This window comes from Hypanus sabinus, unplaced genomic scaffold, assembly GCF_030144855.1.
Source record: "Hypanus sabinus isolate sHypSab1 unplaced genomic scaffold, sHypSab1.hap1 scaffold_262, whole genome shotgun sequence".
Lineage (NCBI taxonomy): Eukaryota > Metazoa > Chordata > Chondrichthyes > Myliobatiformes > Dasyatidae > Hypanus > Hypanus sabinus.
In genome coordinates this window covers 584,459-605,639 of record NW_026780749.1, presented here as the reverse complement: position 1 = coordinate 605,639, position 21,181 = coordinate 584,459, and the positions used below count along the sequence as shown (strand labels likewise).

The 21,181-nt window shown below is 48.6% G+C and overlaps 1 protein-coding gene across 1 annotated transcript in view; it reads right to left on the bottom strand.

Moving 5' to 3' along the window:
* Nucleotides 1-662: 662 nt before the first annotated feature.
* LOC132388068 (NACHT, LRR and PYD domains-containing protein 3-like) overlaps nucleotides 663-21,181 on the bottom strand; it is a 54,678-nt gene continuing 34,159 nt past the window's right edge. The window contains exons 8-11 of the mRNA XM_059960427.1: nucleotides 7,804-7,890; nucleotides 2,109-2,279; nucleotides 1,786-1,953; nucleotides 663-1,621 (exon numbers count right to left, since the gene is read on the bottom strand). Coding sequence (XP_059816410.1) covers nucleotides 1,534-1,621; nucleotides 1,786-1,953; nucleotides 2,109-2,279; nucleotides 7,804-7,890 — 514 coding nt within the window. The 3' untranslated portion in view covers nucleotides 663-1,533. The remainder of the gene's footprint in view (nucleotides 1,622-1,785; nucleotides 1,954-2,108; nucleotides 2,280-7,803; nucleotides 7,891-21,181) is intronic.

The window sequence follows — 21,181 nt, the reverse complement described above, 5'->3', positions numbered from 1 at the left end:
GGAAAAGGGGAAGTACAAAGAGATCTAGGTGTTCTTGTACATCAGTCAATGAAAGCGAGCATGCAGGTACAGCAGGCAGTAAAGAAAGCTAATGGCATGCTCGCTTTTATAACAAGAGGAATTGAGTATAGGAGTAAAGAGGTCCTTCTGCAGCTGTACAGGGCCCTGGTGAGACCCCACCAGGAATATTGTGTGCAGTTTTGGTCTCCAAATTTGAGGAAGGACATTCTTGCTATTGAGCGTACGTTCACAAGGTTCATTCCCGGAATGGTGAAACTGTCATATGTTGAAAGATTGGAGTGACTGGGCTTGTATACTCTGGAATTTAGAAGAATAAGAGGGGATCTGATTGAAACAGATAAGATTATTAAGGGATTGGACACACTGGAGGCAGGAAGCATGTTCCCGCTGATGGGTGAGTCCAGAACTGGAGGCCACAGTTTAAGAATAAGGGGTAGGCCATTTAGAACAGAGATGCGGAAAAACTTTTTCACCCAGAGAGTGGTGGATTTGTGGAATGCTCTACCCGGACTCTGCCAGACCGAGCTCTCTCAGCCTGGAGCTGAGACGCTATTGTGTCAGTGTGAGTTGCTCCGACCCACTGTTGCAGTGCACAGGGTGCGGGGGGCAGCAGAAACCTCAAATAAAACTCGAGTCCGGCACCAGGACAGGAAGTTACAGGTTTATTTATTTCATCATGACAAATGTAAATGAAACAATGTGTGAGCTGCTGACGTGCGGGAATAAATAAGCTGCTCCCGACTCACTCACAGTCACACACGATTAACTGACCGGCGACAACATGTGACCGGTTGAATAATCCGTCCCGTTTCTCACCGTCACTCTGCATCGGGGAACCGATGATTATAAAATCACACTTCAGGGCCGTGTCCGGGATCGCTGCAGATCCAGGGTCACTGCCGAGGGATTTGTCCATTTAACATCATTATATCGGCCAGGCTGCCGAATGCACCGTCCTCAGCAAAGGGGGCAAAAGGATTCTCTCCCGGGATCATCCCCCCCACCCCGGGACACTGGTGTCCCAGACTGAGCCCCGGACCCCGGGCTCTTCCTGTCCGGGTAATTCCCCGGGGTGCCACGTGTGGAGTCTCCAACACGCACTTCCGGCGGAAGCTGTCCCGCCGGACAACAGGCGGAAACACGTCATTGCGGGACCGCTGCGAGCGACGCACACAGCGCGAGGCCCGAGCCGGGTCCGTTAAAACCGTTGAAAGTTGAACCAGGCGCGCGGCCGTTAAAGGTAAGGGCGGGAGTTAAAGGGGAGGGCGGGGAGTCGGCCAAATGTCCCCATCCCGCGGGCGGGGATGTTCACACATTCAGATGTTCACAGATCCACCATCAGTCCGGGTCTGGGTTCCTGTAGAGATCTCAGTTCCTTCCTCCCGGTCTCAGTGAACCGATTCACCACATTCAGATGTTCACACGGTCACTCTCAGTCCGGGTCTGAGTTCCTGCAGAGATCTCAGTTCCTTCATCCCGGTGTCACTGAACCGATTCTCCACATTCAGATGTTCACAGATCCACTCTCAGTCCGGGTCTGACTCCCCGCAGAGGTCTCAGTTCCTTCTCCCCCGTCTCACTGAACCGATTGTACCACAGCCTGAAACAGATGGGAGAATAACGATGAAATAAACAGATTACACAACAGTGTCAGTAACAGGGGACCGGGGTTAATGTTTCAACAACACTCACAGACAAATATCACCAGAAAACCGGCGGATCCGCTGATATTTTATCACATTGAACATTAACACAAACACTCACCAGATCCGCTCCAGACTCGGGTGGGTCAGTATGAGGCGGCGGAGAGCGGGGACAGAACGGTCTGTCAGAGAGTTTGATCTCAGGTTCAGCCCCGTCAGTGATGGGTTTGTACTGAGAGTGGAGATGAGATCCTCAACACCAGAATCTGTGAGACCGACATCCCTCAGCCTGGAGATGAGAGAGAGTGAGGGTGAAGGACACAGAGAGACAGGAGACGGTACAAATCCCCAGTGTTTATCAGTAACACAATTACTGATCACATTAATGTTCAGTGTCAGACACCCAGTAACTGTAAACACAATCTCCCACAGTCTGGTACTTACTCCAGTTTCTGTATTTTACACTCCGGGTTCCTCAGAGCCACAGACACCAGCTTCACTCCTGAATCTCCCAGTTTATTATAACTCAGGACCAGCTCCGTCAGTGATGGGTTTGTTCTGAGAGCGGAGACGAGATCCTCGACACCAGAATCTGTGAGACCGACATCCCCCAGCCTGGAAATGAGAGAGAGTGAGGGTGAAGGACACAGAGAGACAGGAGACGGTACAAATCCCCAGTGTTTATCAGTGACACAATTACTGATCACATTAATGTTCAGTGTCAGACACCCAGTGACTGTAAACACAATCTCCCACAGCCTGGGGATGAGAGAGAGTGAGGGTGAAGGACACAGAGAGGCAGGAGTCGGTACAAATCCCCAGTGTTTATCAGTAACACAATTACTGATTTTTTTTCTTCAGCACGACTGGGCAAGTCGGCCAGTGGGAACAGCGAGAAGAGTTTAAAAGGAAGACAGATTTACAGAGCGAGCGTCAGAGGAGCGGGAGACAGAGTAGGAAGTCTTTGGCTCAACCGGGCTTCGGCGATAAAGGGTCGAGGCGAGGTAGGTTATCTGTTTACAGTACAGACAGAGAGTATGTGTGTGAGGCTGGTTTTCTGTGCTCGGTGTCAGATGTGGGAGATCCTGGAGTCTCCCAGCCTCCCGGACGGCAACATCTGGACCCGGTGTGTCAAGCTGCAGCTCCTTAGGGACCGAGTTAGGGAACTGGAGATGCAGCTCGATGACCTTCGTCTGGTCAGGGAGAGTGAGGAGGTGATAGAGAGGAGTTACAGGCAGGTGGTCACACCGGGGCCACGGGAGACCGAGGAACTGGGTCACAGTCAGGAGAGGGAAGGGCAAGAAGTAGGTACTAGAGAATACCCCAGTGGCTGTACCCCTTGACAATAAGTACTCCTGTTGAAGTACAGCGGGGGGGGGGGGGGGGGTGTGGTGGGGACCAGCCTACGGGGGGTGTCTGAGCAACTACAGCTATGCCTCTGGCACTGAGTCTGGCCCTGTGGCTCAGGAGGGTGGGAAAAGGAAGAGGATGGCAGTAGAAATAGGGGACTATAGTTAGGGGGTCAGACAGACGATTCTGTGGACGCAGGAAGGAAACTCGGATGGTAGTTTGCCTCCCAGTTTCCAGGGTCTGGGCTGTTTCTGATCACGTCCAAGATATCGTGCAGTGTGAGGGAGAACAGCCAGAGGTTGTGGTCCATATTGGTACCAGTGACATTGGTAGGAAAAGGGAAGAGGTCTTGAAAAAAGACTTCAGGGAGTTAGGAAGGAATTTGAGAAGCAGGACCTCAAAGGTAGTGATCTCGGAATTACTGTTTGTCCCACGTGACAATGAGAATAAGATTAGGATGAGGTGGAGGATAAACGCATGACTGGGGAATTGGAGCAGGAGGCAGGGATTCAGATTTCTGGATCATTGGGACCTCTTTTGGAGCAGGTGTGACCTGCACAGAAAGGACGGGTTGCACTTGAATCCCGTATATTAATATACAGACAGCAAGGTTTGCTAAGGCTACTGGGGAGAGTTTAAACTAGAATTGCTGGGGGGAGGGAACCAAATTGATGTGATGGAGGAGAGGAAGGTTGGCTCAGAAATAGAGAGAATTTGGAGACAGAGTGAAAGGGAGGATACGCAGGTGAAAGAGAAGGGAGGCACTCAGTCCGATGGTTTGAGATGTGTCTATTTTAATGCAAGGAGTATGATGAATAAAACGGATGAGCTTAGACCGTGGATCAGCTCTCGGAGCTATGATGTGGTGGCTATTACAGAGACTAGGATGGCTCAGGTGCAGGAACGGCTACTTCGGGTGCCAGGCTTTAATTGTTTCAGAAAGGACAGGGAGGGAGGCAAAAGAGGTGGAGACCTGGCACTGTTGATCAGAGATAGTGTCACGGCTACAGAGAAGGAGGACATTATGAAGGGGTTGTCTACGGCGTCTCTGTGGGTGGAAGTTAGGAACAGGAAGGGGTCAATAACTCTACTATGTGTTTTGTATAGACCACCCAACAGTAACAGGGACATCGAGGAGCAGATAGGGAGACAGATTCTGGAAAGGAGTAATAATAACAGGGTTGTTGAGGTGTGAGATTTTAATTTCCCAGATATTGATTGTCATTTCCCTAGAGTGAGGGGTTTAGATGGGGTGGAGTTTGTTAGGTCTGTTCAGGAAGGTTTTGTGACACAATATGCAGATAAGCCTACAAGAGGAGAGGCTGTACTTGATCTGGTATTGGGAAATGAACCTGGTCAGGTGTCAGGTCTCTCAGTGGGACAGCATTTTGGAGATAGTGATCACAGTTCTATCTCTTTTACCATAGCCTTAGAGAGGGATAGGAACAGGCAGGTTAGGGCAACCTTTAATTGGAGTATGGAGAACTATGAGGCTATCAGGCTTGTAAGCATAAATTGGAAACAGATGTCCTCAGGGAAACATACCGAAGAAATGTAGAAAATGTTCAGGGGATATTTGCGTGGGGTTCTGAGTAGGTACGTTCCAATGAGACATGGAAAGGATGGAAGGGTACAAGATCCGTGGTGCACAAAAGCCGTTGTAAATCTAGTCAAGGAGGAAAGAAGAGCTTACGAAAGGTTCAAAAAAACGAGGTAATGATATGAATCTGGAAGATTATAAGGCTGGCAGGAAGGAGCTTAAGAATGAAATCAGGAGAGCTGGAAGGGGCCATGAGAAGGCCTTGGCGGACAGGATTAAGGAAAACCCCAAAGCATTCTGCAAGTATGTGAAGAGCAAGAGGATAAGATGTGAGAGAATAGGATCAAACTGGTGTGATAATGGAAAAGAGCTATTGAACCGGAGGAAACAGCGGAGGTATTTAATAAACCATTTGCTTCGGTATTCATTACGGAAAAGGATCTTGGCAATTGTAGGGATGAATTGCAGTGGACTGAAAAACTTGAGAATGTAGATATTAAGAAAGAGGATGTGGTGGAGCTTTTGAAAAGCATCAAGTTGGATAAGTCACTGGGACCGGAAAGTAGAGCAGTGGATATAGTGTATATGGATTTCAGCAAGGCATTTGATAAGGTACCCCATGCAAGGCTTATTGAGAAAGTAAGGAGGCATGGGATCCAAGGGGACATTGCTTTGTGGATCCAGAACTGGCTTGCCCACAGAAGACAAAGAGTGGATGTAGTTGGGTCATATTCTGTATTGAGGTCGGTGACCAGTGGTGTGCCTCAGGGATCTGTTCTGGGACCCCTCGTCTTTGTGATTTTTATAAATGACCTGGATGAGGAAGTGGAGGGTAGGGTCAGTAAGTTTGCTGATGACACAAAGGTTGGGGGTGTTGTGGATAGTGTGGAGGGCTGTCAGAGGTTACAGCGGGACGCTGAAAGGATGCAAAACTGGGCTGAGAAGTTGCAAATGGAGTTCAACCCAGTTAAGTGTGAAGTGGTTCATTTTGGTAAGTCAAATATGCTGGTAGAATATAGTGTTAATGGTAAGAGTCTTGACCAGGGGTGGGAAAACTTTTTGACTTGTGGGCCACAAAGGGTTCTAAAATTTGACAGGGTGGCCGGACCAGGAGCAGATGGACGGAGTGTTTTGGTAATACACCTCATAAGAGAAAATAAAATATCATGGAATATGTAGAAAACATGTGCTTTAATTTCAATTGAAAATGAACAAATGCATTACAACAAAATATCTGTCTTTGAAGTCCCATGGTACTTAGCTATTTTTTTAAATGACTTTTAAAACACTGAAAATTAAATGAATAAAATTCAGCTTTTTTTAATAGTAACAGCTATTATTTTAAAGCACTGAAAATTCTGTTATCCTTCAAGATATTATCATCATCACTCTCCTCCTGACTGTCTTTATTTCAAAAATGGAAGGAGATGCTGGTCTACTTGTCCTGCTCCTTCTTATTCAATTGTCCCCTGTGCCAAAACTCAACAACGACCAGCACAAAGACAGAACAGTGACAGTGTGCCAGTATGCGGAGCGGGTTATTTGATCTGGAGCGCATTTTTTTTTATTTTGAGAACGTACGTGCACCTGCGCACTACTCATGTCCATCACTTAACAGCAATGACATGTAACATGTAAGGCTTATTGAAAAAAATATTTTCAAATGCATTTTTACATAACACAACGAAGAAACATATTTTTAATTTCAGTGGGAACAGTGTTGTTGGTCTCCCCTTTTAGCCAGCGCATCAAAGTCTGGATTTAGTTTTGTTGTGGCGATTCTCAGGATGGATCTGAGGTGTTGGTCAGTTAACTTGGATCTGTGGCTGGCTTTGTTGATGTTCATGACGCTGAACGCCTGTTCACACAAATAGGTCGAGCCGAACAAAGAGTAAAGCGCAAATGTGGAGTAATACGCTGCACCTCAACAAAGGTCAATGTATATAGAGTGCGTCATCTATTGAGAAAACGCCAGAATTGCGGGGGAAAAACATTAACAAGGTTTATTAATATAATTTAATCAAGTTCTGCGGGATGGATTAAAAAGCTTAACGGGCCGCATATGGCCCGCGGGCCGTAGTTTGCCCATGCCTGGTCTTGACAGTGTGGAGGATCAGAGGGATCTTGGGGTCCGAGTACATAAGACACTCAAAGCTGCGATGCAGGTTGACTCTGTATTTAAAAAGGCGTACGATGTATTGACATTCATCAGTCGTGGGATTGAGTTTAAGAGTCGAGAGGTAATGTTTAAGAGTTGAGAGATTATGAGGGGGATAGATCGAGTTGACGTGGATAGGGTTTTTCCATTGAGAGTAGGGGAGATTCAAATAAGAGGACATGAGTTGAGAGTTAGGGGACAAAAGTTTAAGGGTAACACGAGGGGGAATTTCTTTAGAGAGTGGTGGCTGTGTGGAATGAGCTTCCAGTAGAAGTGGTAGAGACAGGTTCATAATTGTCATTTAAAGTAAAATTGGACAGGTAAATGGATAGGAAAGGAATGGAGGGTTATGGGCTGCGTGCAGGTCAGTGGGACTAGTTGAGAGTAAGTGGTCGGCATGGACTACAAGGGCCAAGATGGCCTGTTTCCGTGCTGTAATTGTTATATGGTTACATGTTGCAGCAATATAGGACCCTGGTCAGACCCCACTTGGAGTACTGTGCACAGTTCTGGTCGCCTCACTATAGAAAGGACATGGAAACCAGAGGGGATTTACAAGGATTTTGCCTGGATTTGGGAGCATGCCTTATGAGAATAGGTGGAGTGAACTCGGCCTTTTCTCTTGGAGAGACAGAGGATGAGAGGTGATTTGATAGAGGTGTACAAGATAATGAGAGGCATTGGTCATGTGGATAGTTGGAGGCTTTTCCCCAGGGCTGAAATGGCTAGCATGAGAGGGCATAGTTTTAAGGTGCTTGGAAGTAGGTACAGAGGAGAGGTCAGGGGTAAGTTTTTTTACACAGAGAGTAGTGAGTGCGTGGAATGGACTGCTGGCGGCGGTGGTGGAGGCGGAAACAATAGGGACTTTAAAATCCAGGATGGCGACATGGAGCTTAGAAATATAGAGGGCTATGGGTAAAACTGAGGTAATTCTAAGGTAGAAACATGTTCAGCACAGTGCTGTGGGCCGAAGGCCTGTAGCGTCCTCTATGTTTTCTATGTTTGTTTGTTTGCTTCTACTGATCGTGTTAATGTTCAGTGTCACACACCCAGTGACTGTAAAAAACAATCTCCCACAGTCTGGTACTTACCGCAGTTTCTGTATTTTACACTCCGGGTTCCTCAGAGCCTCTGACACCAATTTCACTCCTGAATCTCCCAGGTCATTCCGCCCAAGTCTAAACACAAACAGATAGATTGATGAACAAAGTGATTCAAACCGTGGGTCTGAGGGAATTTCCTTACTCGGATATTTCAGGAAACATTAAACCCTTCAGTAAATCACTGATCGGAGTTCCCATTACTGTCAATGTCCCTCACTGCCCAGCTCCAGGGTATTTGCCGAATGTCAGTAATTTAGTCTGTGTGTGACCCTGTAAAGTCCACATATTCAATCTCATTCACTGATGGTTAGAAAAGTGTTCCTGAACGAAATGTAGAAATGTCAATTGGACACAGTGAAATAGACCCACTTGAGCTAAAGGGATGGGGAAGAGAGATACCACAGGAGGAAGGGGGATGGGGAAGAGAGATCCCACAGGAGGAAGGGGGATGGGAGAGAGAGATCTCTGGGAAGGAAGGGGGATGGGGAGGAGAGATACAACCGGAGGAAGGGGGATGGGGCAGAGAGATCGCACAGAAGGAAGGGGGATGGGAAAGAGAGAAACCACCGGAGGAAGGGGGATGGGGGAGAGAAATCCCACAGGAGGATGGGGAATGGGGAAGAGAGATCCCACAGGTGGAAGGGAGAAGGGGTAGATATCCCAGAGAAGGAAGGGGAATGGGGAAGAGTAATCCCAGAGAAGGAAGGGGGATGGGGAAGAGACATCCCAGAGGAAGAACGGCGATGGGGAAGAGAGGTCCTGCAGGAGGAAGGGGGATCCAGAAGAGAGATCCTACAGAAAGAAGAAGGATGTGGAAGAGAGATCCCAAAGGATTAAGGGGTATGGGGAAGAGATCCCACAGGAGGAAGGCGGATGGTGAAGAGGGATCCCACAGGAGGAAGAGGGATGGGGAAGAGAGATCCCACAGGAGGAAGGGGAATGGTGAGGAGAGATCCCACAGGAGAAAGGGGAATGGGGAAGAGATCCCACAGGAGGATGGGGGATGGGGAAGAGATCCCGCAGGAGGAACGGGGATGGGGAAGAGGTCCCACAGAAGGAAGGGGAATGGGGATGAGAGATCCCACAGGAGGAAGCGAGATGGGGAATAGAGCTCCCAAAGGATTAAGGGGGATGGGGAAGATAGATCCCAGTGAAGGAAGGGGGATGGGAGATAGAGATACCCCAGGAGGAAGGGGGATGGGGAAGAGAGATCCTACAGGAGGAAGGGGGACAGGGAAGAAAGATCCCACAAGAGGAAGGGAGATGGGGAAGAGAGATCCTACAGGAGGAAGGGTGTTGTGGAAGAGAGATCCCACAGGATTAAGGGGGAAGGGGAAGAGAGATCCCAGTGAAGGAAGAGGGATGGGGAGAGATATCCCAGTGGAGGAAGGGGGATGGGAGATAGAGATAATCCCGGAGATGGGGGATGGGGAAGAGAAGCCCTGCAGGAGGGGGGTGCAGAAGAGAGATCCTACAGGAGGAAGGATGGGGAAGAGATCCCACAGGAGGAAGGGTGATGGGGGAGGAGAGATCCCACAGGAGGAAGGGGGATGGGGAGGAGAGATCCGACAGAAGGAAGGGGAACAGGGAAGAGGGATCCCACAAGAGGAAGAGAGATCACACAGGAGGAAGGGGGATGTGGATGAGAGATCCCACAGGAGGAAGGGGGATGGAGAAGTGAGATCCCAGAAAGGAGATGGGGAAGAGAGATACCACCGGAGGATGGGAATGGGGAATAGATCCCACAGGAAGGAGGGGAATGGGGAAGAGAGATCCAAGAGACGGGAGGGGGATGGGGGAGACTGATCCCTGGGAAGGAAGGGGGATGGGGAGGAGAGATCCCAAAGGAGGAAGGGGGATGGGGCAGACAGATCCCTCAGGAGGAAGGATAATAGAGCAGAGATCCCACAGGAGGAAGGGGAATGGGAAAGAGAGATCCCAAAGGAGTAAGGGGGATGGGAGAGAGAGATCCAAGAGACGGGAGGGGGATGGGGGAGACTGATCCCTGGGAAGGAAGGGGGATGGGGAGGAGAGATCCCAAAGGAGGAAGGATAATAGAGCAGAGATCCCACAGGAGGAAGGGGAATGGGAAAGAGCGATCCCAAAGGAGTAAGGGGGATGGGAGAGAGAGATCCCAAGGGAGAAAAGGGATGGGGAAGGGATCTCAGAGGAGTAAGGGCGACAGGGATCCCTCAGGAGGAAGGGGGACTTGGAATAAAGATCCAACTGGAGAAAGGGGGATGGGGAATAGATCCCTCAGGAGGAAGGGGGATGGGGAAGAGAGATCCTCCAGGAGGAAGAGAGATGGGAGAGAGCGATACCACTGGAGGAAAGTTGATCAGGAAGAGATAAACCACAGGGGGAAGGGGGATTGGGGAGGGAAATCCCAGAGAAGAAGGAGAGATGGGGTAGAGAGGTCCTACAGGAGGAAGGGGGATGGGTAAGAGAGATCCCATGGGAGAGAGGGGATGGGGAAGTGATCGCAGAGGTGGACGGGGGGTGGGGAAGAGAGCTCCCACATTTGGAAGGGTGATAGGGAAGAGAGATCCCTCAGGAGGAAGGGGGACTTTGAAGAAAGATCCCACAGGAGGAAGAGGGATGGGGAAGAGAGATCCCAGGAAAGGAAGGCGAATGGGGGAGAGAGATCCCACAGGAGGAAGGGGGATGTGGAAGAGATCACTCAGGAGGAAGGGGGATGGGAAATAGAGATCCCAAGGGAGAAAGGGGATGGGGGATCTCAGAGGAGGAAGGGGGATGTGAAAGAGAGCTCCCACGGTAGGAAGGGGGATGTGGAAGAGAGGTCCTGTAGGAGGAATGGGGATGGAGTAGAGATCCCGCAAGTGGAAGGGGGATGGGGAAGAGAGATCCCACAGGGTGAAGGGGGATGGGGAGGAGAGATCCTAAAGGAGGCAGAGGAATTTGGAAGAGAGTTCCCAGAGAAGGAAGATGGATGGGGTAGAGATCCCACAGGAGGAAGGGGGAACGGGGAAGAGATCCCACAGGAGGAAGGGGGATGGGGAGGAGAGATCCCACAGGAGGAAGGGCAATAGGGAAGAGAGATCCCTCAGGAGGAAGGGGGACGGAAGACAGGTCGTACTGGAGGAAGTGGAATGGGGTAGAGTGATCCCAGAGGAGGAAGGGGGATGGGGAAGAGATATCCCTCAGGAGGAAGGGAGATGGGTAAGAGAGCTCCCATGGGAATAAGGGGGATGGGGAAAAGGGATCCCACAGGAATAAGGGGGATGGGGATGAGAGAGTCCACAGGAGGATGGGGGATGGGGTAGAGATCACACAGGAGGAAAAGTGATGTGGACGGGAGATCACACAGGAGGAAGGGGGACTTGGAAGGGAGATACTGCAGGGGGAAGGGGGATGCGGAAGAGAGTTCCTGCAGGAGGGAGGTGGATGTGGAACTGAGATCCCAGAGAAGGAAGATGGCTAGGGGAGAGATCACACATGAGGAAGGGGGTGGTGAAGCGAGATCCCAAAAAAGGCAGCGGGATGAGGATGATTGAATCCACATGAGGAACGAGGCTCTGGGAGATATTCCACAAGAGGAAGTGGGCATTGAAGAGAGATCCCACAGGAGAAAGGGGGATGGGGAAGAGATCACACAGGAAGAAAAGGGATGGCGAAGAGAGAACCCACAGGAGGAACAAGGATGGGGAAGAGAGATCCCACAGGAGGAAGGGGGATAGGGAAGTGTTGCCAAAGGAGGAAAGGGGATGGGGAATAGAGTTCCTCCAGGAGGAAGGGAGATGGGAGAGTGCGATACCACTGGAGGAAGGGGGAGGGGTAAGAGATCACTCAGGAGGAAGGGGGATGGGTAAGAGAAAGGAGATGGGGAAGTGATCCCAGAGGAGAAAAGGGTATGTGGAAGAGAGCTCCCACATGAGGAGGGCGATAGGGAAGAGAGATCCCTCAGGAGGAGTGCGGACTTGAAAGAAAGATCCCACAGGAGGAAGTGGGATGGGGAAGAGAGATCCCAGTAGAGGAAAGGGGATGGGGAGGAGAGGTCCCAGAGGAGGATGTGGGGTGGGGAAGAGAGATCCCGGAAGAGGAAGTGGGATGGGGAAGAGAGATCCCACAGAAGGATGTGGGATGGGGAGGAGAGATCCCTGAGGAGGAAGGGGGATGGGTAAGAGATATCTCAGAGGAGGAAGGGGGCTGGGGAACAGATCCCCCAGAAGAATTGGGGATGCGGTAGAGTTGATCTGACAGGAGGATGTGGGATGGGGAAGAGAGATACATGTGGAGGCACAAGACAGTTCCCACAGGAAGAGGGGGCATTATGATGACCCAAAGTAGGAAGAGGGATGGGGAAGAGCGATCCCACAGGAGGAAGGGGGATGGGGAAGAGTGATCCCACAGGAGGAAGGGGGATGGGGAAGAGAGATCCCACAGGAGGAAGGGGGATGGGGAAGAGAGTTCCCACAGGAGGAAGGGGGATGGTGAAGAGAGATCCCACAGGAGGAAAGGGGTGGGGAAGAGCGATCCCACAGGATGAAGGGGGACAGGGAAGAGGGATCCCACAGGAGGAAGGGGGATGGGGAAGAGAGATCCCACAGAAGGAAGGGGGATGGGGAAGAGAGATCCCACAGGAAGAAAGGGGTGGGGAGTTTAAATCCCACAGGAGTAAGGGAGATGGGGAAGACAGATCCAACAGATGGAAAGAGGATGGGGAAGTGAGATCCCACAGGAGGAAGGGGATGGGGAAGAGAGATCCCACAGGAGGAAGGGGGATGGGGAAGGGAGATCCCACAGAAGGAAGTGGGATTGGGATGAGAGATCCCACAGGAAGAAAGGGGAATGGGAAGAGAGATCCAGCGGATGGAAGGGGGATGGGGAAGGGAGATCCCACAGATGGAATTGGGATGGGGATGAGAGATCCCACAGGAGGAAGGGGGATGGTGAAGAGAGATCCCACAGGAGGAAAGGGGTGGGGAAGAGCGATCCCACAGGATGAAGGGGGACAGGGAAGAGGGATCCCACAGGAGGAAGGGGGATGGGGAAGAGAGATCCCACAGAAGGAAGGGGGATGAGGAAGAGAGATCCCACAGGAAGAAAGGGGTGGGTAGTTTAAATCCCACAGGAGTAAGGGAGATGGGGAAGACAGATCCAACAGATGGAAAGAGGATGGGGAAGTGAGATCCCACAGGATGAAGGGGGACAGGGAAGAGGGATCCCACAGGAGGAAGGGGGATGGGGAAGAGAGATCCCACAGAAGGAAATGGGATAGGGAAAAGAGATCCCACAGGAAGAAAGGGGTGGGGAGTTTAAATCCCACAGGAGTAAGGGAGATGGGGAAGACAGATCCAACAGATGGAAAGAGGATGGGGAAGTGAGATCCCACAGGAGGAAGGGGGATGGGGAAGAGAGATCCCACAGGAGGAAGGGGGATGGGGAAGGGAGATCCCACAGAAGGAAGTGGGATTGGGATGAGAGATCCCACAGGAAGAAAGGGGAATGGGAAGAGAGATCCAGCGGATGGAAGGGGGATGGGGAAGGGAGATCCCACAGATGGAATTGGGATGGGGATGAGAGATCCCACAGAAGGAAGTGGGATGCTGAGGAGAGATCCCACAGTTGGAAGGATGGGGGAGTGGGAACAGAGAGCTCAGCGGATCAAAGGGGGATGGGAAAGCGAGATCTCACATGTGGATTGCTACCCATGCCACGTGATTGTGAGGCTGGAAATAGGAAGATAATGCAGCTTCATACCTGGCTGAGGGGATGGTGCATGAGGGAGGGGTTCTTTTTTCTGGACAATTGGGATTTCTTCCAGAGGATTTGGGGCCTGTTCGACAGTTTGCAAATGAACTGGAGGGGGACTAACAGCCTTGCCGGTAGTTTAGCAAGTTCTGCTCCGGGGGTTTTAAACAAGGTTGCAGGGGGTGAGGAACCAGAGTGTTAGAGCAGATAGTGAGGTGGAGGAGGATAAGGGTCATGCGAGGACTGCTTGTATAGAGAGATATCAAAGGTTTGTACGTTATAGAAATGTTCTCAGGTGCATCTATTTCAATGCAAGGAGTATTGTGTGGAAGGCAGATGAGTTTAGATCGTGGATTGGCACATGATGATTTTGACATTATTGCTATTAGTAAGACTTGGTTTGCAGGAGGGGCAGGACTGGCAGCTTCATGTTCCGGGTTTCCATTGTTACAGACGTGATAGGGGGGAGGGATGAAAGGGGGAGGAGTGGCATTACCAGTCAGGGGAATATCACAGCTGTGCGTGGACGGGACAGCCCGGAGGGCTCGTCTACAGAGGCCATATGGGTGGAGCTGAGGAACGGGAAAGGTGTGACCACACTAATAGGGTTGTATTATAGACCGCCCAGTAGTCAGAGAGAATTCGAGGAGCAAATCTGTGGAGAGGTAGCACACCAATGTAAGAAACAGGAAGTTGTTATCGTAGGGGATTTTAACTTTCCAAATATTGACGGGGACTCCCATTCTGAGATGGTTTGATGGCATGGAGTTTGTCAAATGTGTTCAGGAAAGTTTTCTAAATCAATATATTGAGGTAACAACGAGAGAGGGTGCAGTACTTGATCTCCTATTAGGGAACCAGACAGGTCAGGTGACAGAAGTATGTGTAAGTGAACATTTTGGGTCCAGTGACCCAAACGTTTCAAGATAATTATGGATAAAGACAGGACTGGTCCACCAGTTAAGGTTCTGAATTGGAGAAGGGACAATTTTGTGGAAATGAGAGAGGATCTGGGAAGAGTGGATTGGGATAAGTTGTTTTCTGGCAAGGATGTGTTCAGTAAGTGGAACGCCTTCAAGGCTGAAATTTTGAGAGTGCAGAGTTTGCATGTTCCTGCCGGGATGAAAGATAATGTTAACAGGCAGAGGGAACCTTGTTTTCAAGGGATATTAGTAATCTGGTTAAGTAGGTGTTTAGCAGGTATAGGCAACAAGGAAGAAATTAGATACTTATAGAAAATGTAAAGGAATACTGAAGAAGGAAATCAGGAAGGCAAAAAGGAGACATGAGGTTGCTGTGGCTGGTAATGTGAAAGTAAACCCGAAGAGTTTCTACAAGTATATTAAGAGTAAAAGGAAAGTAAAGGTCAAAATTGGTCCCCTAGATGATCAGAGTGGTTGTCTATGTGTGGAGCCTTATGAGATGGGGGAGTTTTTTTGCGTCAGTGTTTACTCAGGAAACTGGCATTTGGAATTTAGGCAAACAAACAGTAGTGTCCTGGAACATATAGAGATTAAAGAGAAGGAGATGCTTGCTGCCTTACAGTGAATAAAAGTAGATAAATCTCCGGGCCTGACATGATATTTACTCGGACCTTGAGAGAGACTAGTGTAGAAATTGCAGGGGCCCTGGCAGAAATATTTAAAATGTCCTTAGCCACGGGTGCGGTGCCGGAGGATTGGAGGGTAGCTCATGTTGTTCCGTTGTTTGAAAAAGGCTCCAAAATTACACCAGGTAATTACAGGCCAGTGAGCCTGACATCAGTAACAGGTAATTTATCAGAAGGTGTTCTGAGAGTTCGGATATGCAAGGATTTGGACAGCCAAGGGCTGATAAAAGATAGTCAACATGGCTTTCATGGTAGATCATGTTTAATGAATCTTGTAGTGTTTGTCGAGGATGTTACCAAGAATACATATGAAGGAAAGGCTGTGGATGTTGTCTACATGGACTTTAGTAAGGCCTTTGACAAGGTCCCACATAAAAGGTTAGTTCAGAAGGTTCAGACACGAGGTATCCATGAAGAGGTTGTAAACTGGATTCAAATTGACTGTGTGGGAGAAGACAGAGAGTGGTAGTGGATGATTGCTTCTCAGACTGGAGGCCTGTGACAAGTGGTGTGTCTCAGGGATCTGTGCTGGGACCATTGTTGGTTGTTGTCTGTATCAATGATCTGGATGATAATGTGATAAATTGGATGAGCAGGTTTGTGGATGACACTAAGATTGGAGGCGTTGTGGACAGCGAGGAAGGCTTTCAAAGCTTGCAGAGGGATCTGGACCAACTGGAAGAATGGGCCAGAAAATGGCAGATGGAATTTATAACTTATGACATATAACCAGATAATAATTACAGCAGGGAAGCAGGCCATCTCGGCCTTTCTGGTCTGTGCCGAATGCTTACTCTCACCTAGTCCCACCTACCTGGACTCAGCCCATAACCCCCCATTTCATTCCTTTCCTGTCCATAAACCTATCCAATTTTTTTTTTAAATGACAAAATCAAACCCGCCTTTACCACTTCTACTGGAAGCTCGTTCCACACAGCTACCACTCTCTGAGTAAAGAAGTTCTCCCTTGTGTTACCCCTAAATTTTTGCCCTTTCGCTCACAACTCATTCCCTCTTGTTCGAATCTCCCCTATTCTCAATGGAAAAAAGACTACCCACGTCAGCTCTATCTATCCCCCTCATAATTGTAAATACCTCTATCAAGTCCCCCCTCAACCTTCTATGCTCCAAAGACCTAGCTTGTTCATTAGGTGCTGAAACCCAGGTAACATTCTAGTATATTTACTCTTTACTCTCTCTATTTTGTTGACATCTTTCCTATAATTCAGTGACCAGAACAGTACACAATACTCCAAATTTGGGCTCACCAATGCCTTGTACAATTTTAACATTACATCCCAACTCCTATACTCAATGCTCTGATTTATAAAGGCCAGTATACCAAAAGCTTTCTTCAGCACCCTATCCACATGAGATTCCACCTTCAGGGAACTCTGCACCATTATCCCTTGATCACTCTGTTCTGCTGCATTCCTCAGTGCCCTACCATTTACCATATATGTCATTTTTGGATTATTCCTACCAAAATGTATCACCTCACACATATCAGCATTAAACTCCATCTGCCATCTTTCAGCCCACTCTTCTAACTGGCCTAAATCTCTGAACAACAAGCTTTGAAAACCTTCATTATCCACAATGTCACCTATCTTAGTATTATCTGCATACTTACTAATCCAATTTACCACCCCATCATCCAGATCATTAATGTATATGACAAACAAGATTGGACCCAGTGCAGATCCCTGAGCCACACCACTATTCACCACTTTAATGCAGACAAGTGTGAGGTGTTGCATTTTGGAAGGACAAATCAAGGCAGGACATACACAGTAAATGGTAGGGCACTGAGGAGTGTGGAGGAACAAAGGGACCTGGGAGTTCGGATACATAATTCCCAGAAAGTGGCATCACAGGTAGATAGGTTTGTGAAGAAGGCTTTTGGCATCCTGGCATTCATAAATCAAAGTTGAGTATAGGAGTTGGGATGTTATGGTGAGGTTGTACAGGACATTGGTAAGGCCAAATATGGAGTATTGTGTGCAGTTCTGGTCACTGAACTATAGGAAGGATATCAGTAAGGTTGAACAAGTGCAGAGAAGATTTACTAGGATGTTGCCGGGTCTTCAGGAGTTGAGTTACAAGGAAAGATTGAACAGGTTAGGACTTTATTCCTTGGAGCATAGAAGAATGCGGGGAGATTTCAAAGAGGTTTACAAAACTCTGAGGGGTATAGTCAGGGTAAATGCAAATAGTCTCTTTCACATAGATTGGGAGAGATAAATTACAGGAGGACTTGGTTCAGAGTGAAAGGGGAAAGGTTTAGGGGGAAATTCTTCACTCAGAGGGTGGTGAGAGTGTGGAACAAGGTGCCATCTGATGTAGAAAATGCGGAATCACTCTTAAGTGTTAAAAATAAATTGGATAGATGTATGGATGGGAGAGGACTGGAAGGTTATGGACTGGGTACAGGTCAATGGGACAAGCGGAATAGAGATTCGGCACAAAGCAGAAGGGCCGAATGGCTTGTTTTCTGTGCGCTGGTGTTTTATGATTTTATGATTCTATGAAGGGGTGTGGGGAGGAGAGTTCACTCAGGCAGAAGGACGAATGGGAAGAGAGCTCCCACAGGAGGAAGGGAGATGGGGAAGGGATATCCCACAGGAGGAAAGGGGATGGGGATGAGAGATCACATAGGAATAAAAGGGTGGAGAGTATAAATCCCACAGGAGGAATGGGGATTTGGAAGAGATATCCTACAATAGGATGAGGGATGTGGAAGAGCGATCCCTCAGAAGGATGTGGGATTGGGAAGACAGATCCCACAGGAGGAAGGGGGATGGGGAAGAGAGATCCCACAGGAGGAAGGGGGATGGGGAAGAGTGATCTCACAGGAGGAAGCGGGATTGGGAAGAGAGATCCCACAGGAGTAAGGGGGATGGGGAAGAGAGATCCCACAGAAGGAAATGGGATAGGGAAAAGAGATCCCACAGGAAGAAAGGGGTGGGGAGTTTAAATCCCACAGGAGTAAGGGAGATGGGGAAGACAGATCCAACAGATGGAAAGAGGATGGGGAAGTGAGATCCCACAGGAGGAAGGGGGATGGGGAAGAGAGATCCCACAGGAGGAAGGGGGATGGGGAAGGGAGATCCCACAGAAGGAAGTGGGATTGGGATGAGAGATCCCACAGGAAGAAAGGGGAATGGGAAGAGAGATCCAGCGGATGGAAGGGGGATGGGGAAGGGAGATCCCACAGATGGAATTGGGATGGGGATGAGAGATCCCACAGAAGGAAGTGGGATGCTGAGGAGAGATCCCACAGTTGGAAGGATGGGGGAGTGGGAACAGAGAGCTCAGCGGATCAAAGGGGGATGGGAAAGCGAGATCTCACATGTGGATTGCTACCCATGCCACGTGATTGTGAGGCTGGAAATAGGAAGATAATGCAGCTTCATACCTGGCTGAGGGGATGGTGCATGAGGGAGGGGTTCTTTTTTCTGGACAATTGGGATTTCTTCCAGAGGATTTGGGGCCTGTTCGACAGTTTGCAAATGAACTGGAGGGGGACTAACAGCCTTGCCGGTAGTTTAGCAAGTTCTGCTCCGGGGGTTTTAAACAAGGTTGCAGGGGGTGAGGAACCAGAGTGTTAGAGCAGATAGTGAGGTGGAGGAGGATAAGGGTCATGCGAGGACTGCTTGTATAGAGAGATATCAAAGGTTTGTACGTTATAGAAATGTTCTCAGGTGCATCTATTTCAATGCAAGGAGTATTGTGTGGAAGGCAGATGAGTTTAGATCGTGGATTGGCACATGATGATTTTGACATTATTGCTATTAGTAAGACTTGGTTTGCAGGAGGGTCAGGACTGGCAGCTTCATGTTCCGGGTTTCCATTGTTACAGACGTGATAGGGGGGAGGGATGAAAGGGGGAGGAGTGGCATTACCAGTCAGGGGAATATCACAGCTGTGCGTGGACGGGACAGCCCGGAGGGCTCGTCTACAGAGGCCATATGGGTGGAGCTGAGGAACGGGAAAGGTGTGACCACACTAATAGGGTTGTATTATAGACCGCCCAGTAGTCAGAGAGAATTCGAGGAGCAAATCTGTGGAGAGGTAGCACACCAATGTAAGAAACAGGAAGTTGTTATCGTAGGGGATTTTAACTTTCCAAATATTGACGGGGACTCCCATTCTGAGATGGTTTGATGGCATGGAGTTTGTCAAATGTGTTCAGGAAAGTTTTCTAAATCAATATATTGAGGTAACAACGAGAGAGGGTGCAGTACTTGATCTCCTATTAGGGAACCAGACAGGTCAGGTGACAGAAGTATGTGTAAGTGAACATTTTGGGTCCAGTGACCCAAACGTTTCAAGATAATTATGGATAAAGACAGGACTGGTCCACCAGTTAAGGTTCTGAATTGGAGAAGGGACAATTTTGTGGAAATGAGAGAGGATCTGGGAAGAGTGGATTGGGATAAGTTGTTTTCTGGCAAGGATGTGTTCAGTAAGTGGAACGCCTTCAAGGCTGAAATTTTGAGAGTGCAGAGTTTGCATGTTCCTGCCGGGATGAAAGATAATGTTAACAGGCAGAGGGAACCTTGTTTTCAAGGGATATTAGTAATCTGGTTAAGTAGGTGTTTAGCAGGTATAGGCAACAAGGAAGAAATTAGATACTTATAGAAAATGTAAAGGAATACTGAAGAAGGAAATCAGGAAGGCAAAAAGGAGACATGAGGTTGCTGTGGCTGGTAATGTGAAAGTAAACCCGAAGAGTTTCTACAAGTATATTAAGAGTAAAAGGAAAGTAAAGGTCAAAATTGGTCCCCTAGATGATCAGAGTGGTTGTCTATGTGTGGAGCCTTATGAGATGGGGGAGTTTTTTTGCGTCAGTGTTTACTCAGGAAACTGGCATTTGGAATTTAGGCAAACAAACAGTAGTGTCCTGGAACATATAGAGATTAAAGAGAAGGAGATGCTTGCTGCCTTACAGTGAATAAAAGTAGATAAATCTCCGGGCCTGACATGATATTTACTCGGACCTTGAGAGAGACTAGTGTAGAAATTGCAGGGGCCCTGGCAGAAATATTTAAAATGTCCTTAGCCACGGGTGCGGTGCCGGAGGATTGGAGGGTAGCTCATGTTGTTCCGTTGTTTGAAAAAGGCTCCAAAATTACACCAGGTAATTACAGGCCAGTGAGCCTGACATCAGTAACAGGTAATTTATCAGAAGGTGTTCTGAGAGTTCGGATATGCAAGGATTTGGACAGCCAAGGGCTGATAAAAGATAGTCAACATGGCTTTCATGGTAGATCATGTTTAATGAATCTTGTAGTGTTTGTCGAGGATGTTACCAAGAATACATATGAAGGAAAGGCTGTGGATGTTGTCTACATGGACTTTAGTAAGGCCTTTGACAAGGTCCCACATAAAAGGTTAGTTCAGAAGGTTCAGACACGAGGTATCCATGAAGAGGTTGTAAACTGGATTCAAATTGACTGTGTGGGAGAAGACAGAGAGTGGTAGTGGATGATTGCTTCTCAGACTGGAGGCCTGTGACAAGTGGTGTGTCTCAGGGATCTGTGCTGGGACCATTGTTGGTTGTTGTCTGTATCAATGATCTGGATGATAATGTGATAAATTGGATGAGCAGGTTTGTGGATGACACTAAGATTGGAGGCGTTGTGGACAGCGAGGAAGGCTTTCAAAGCTTGCAGAGGGATCTGGACCAACTGGAAGAATGGGCCAGAAAATGGCAGATGGAATTTATAACTTATGACATATAACCAGATAATAATTACAGCAGGGAAGCAGGCCATCTCGGCCTTTCTGGTCTGTGCCGAATGCTTACTCTCACCTAGTCCCACCTACCTGGACTCAGCCCATAACCCCCCATTTCATTCCTTTCCTGTCCATAAACCTATCCAATTTTTTTTTTAAATGACAAAATCAAACCCGCCTTTACCACTTCTACTGGAAGCTCGTTCCACACAGCTACCACTCTCTGAGTAAAGAAGTTCTCCCTTGTGTTACCCCTAAATTTTTGCCCTTTCGCTCACAACTCATTCCCTCTTGTTCGAATCT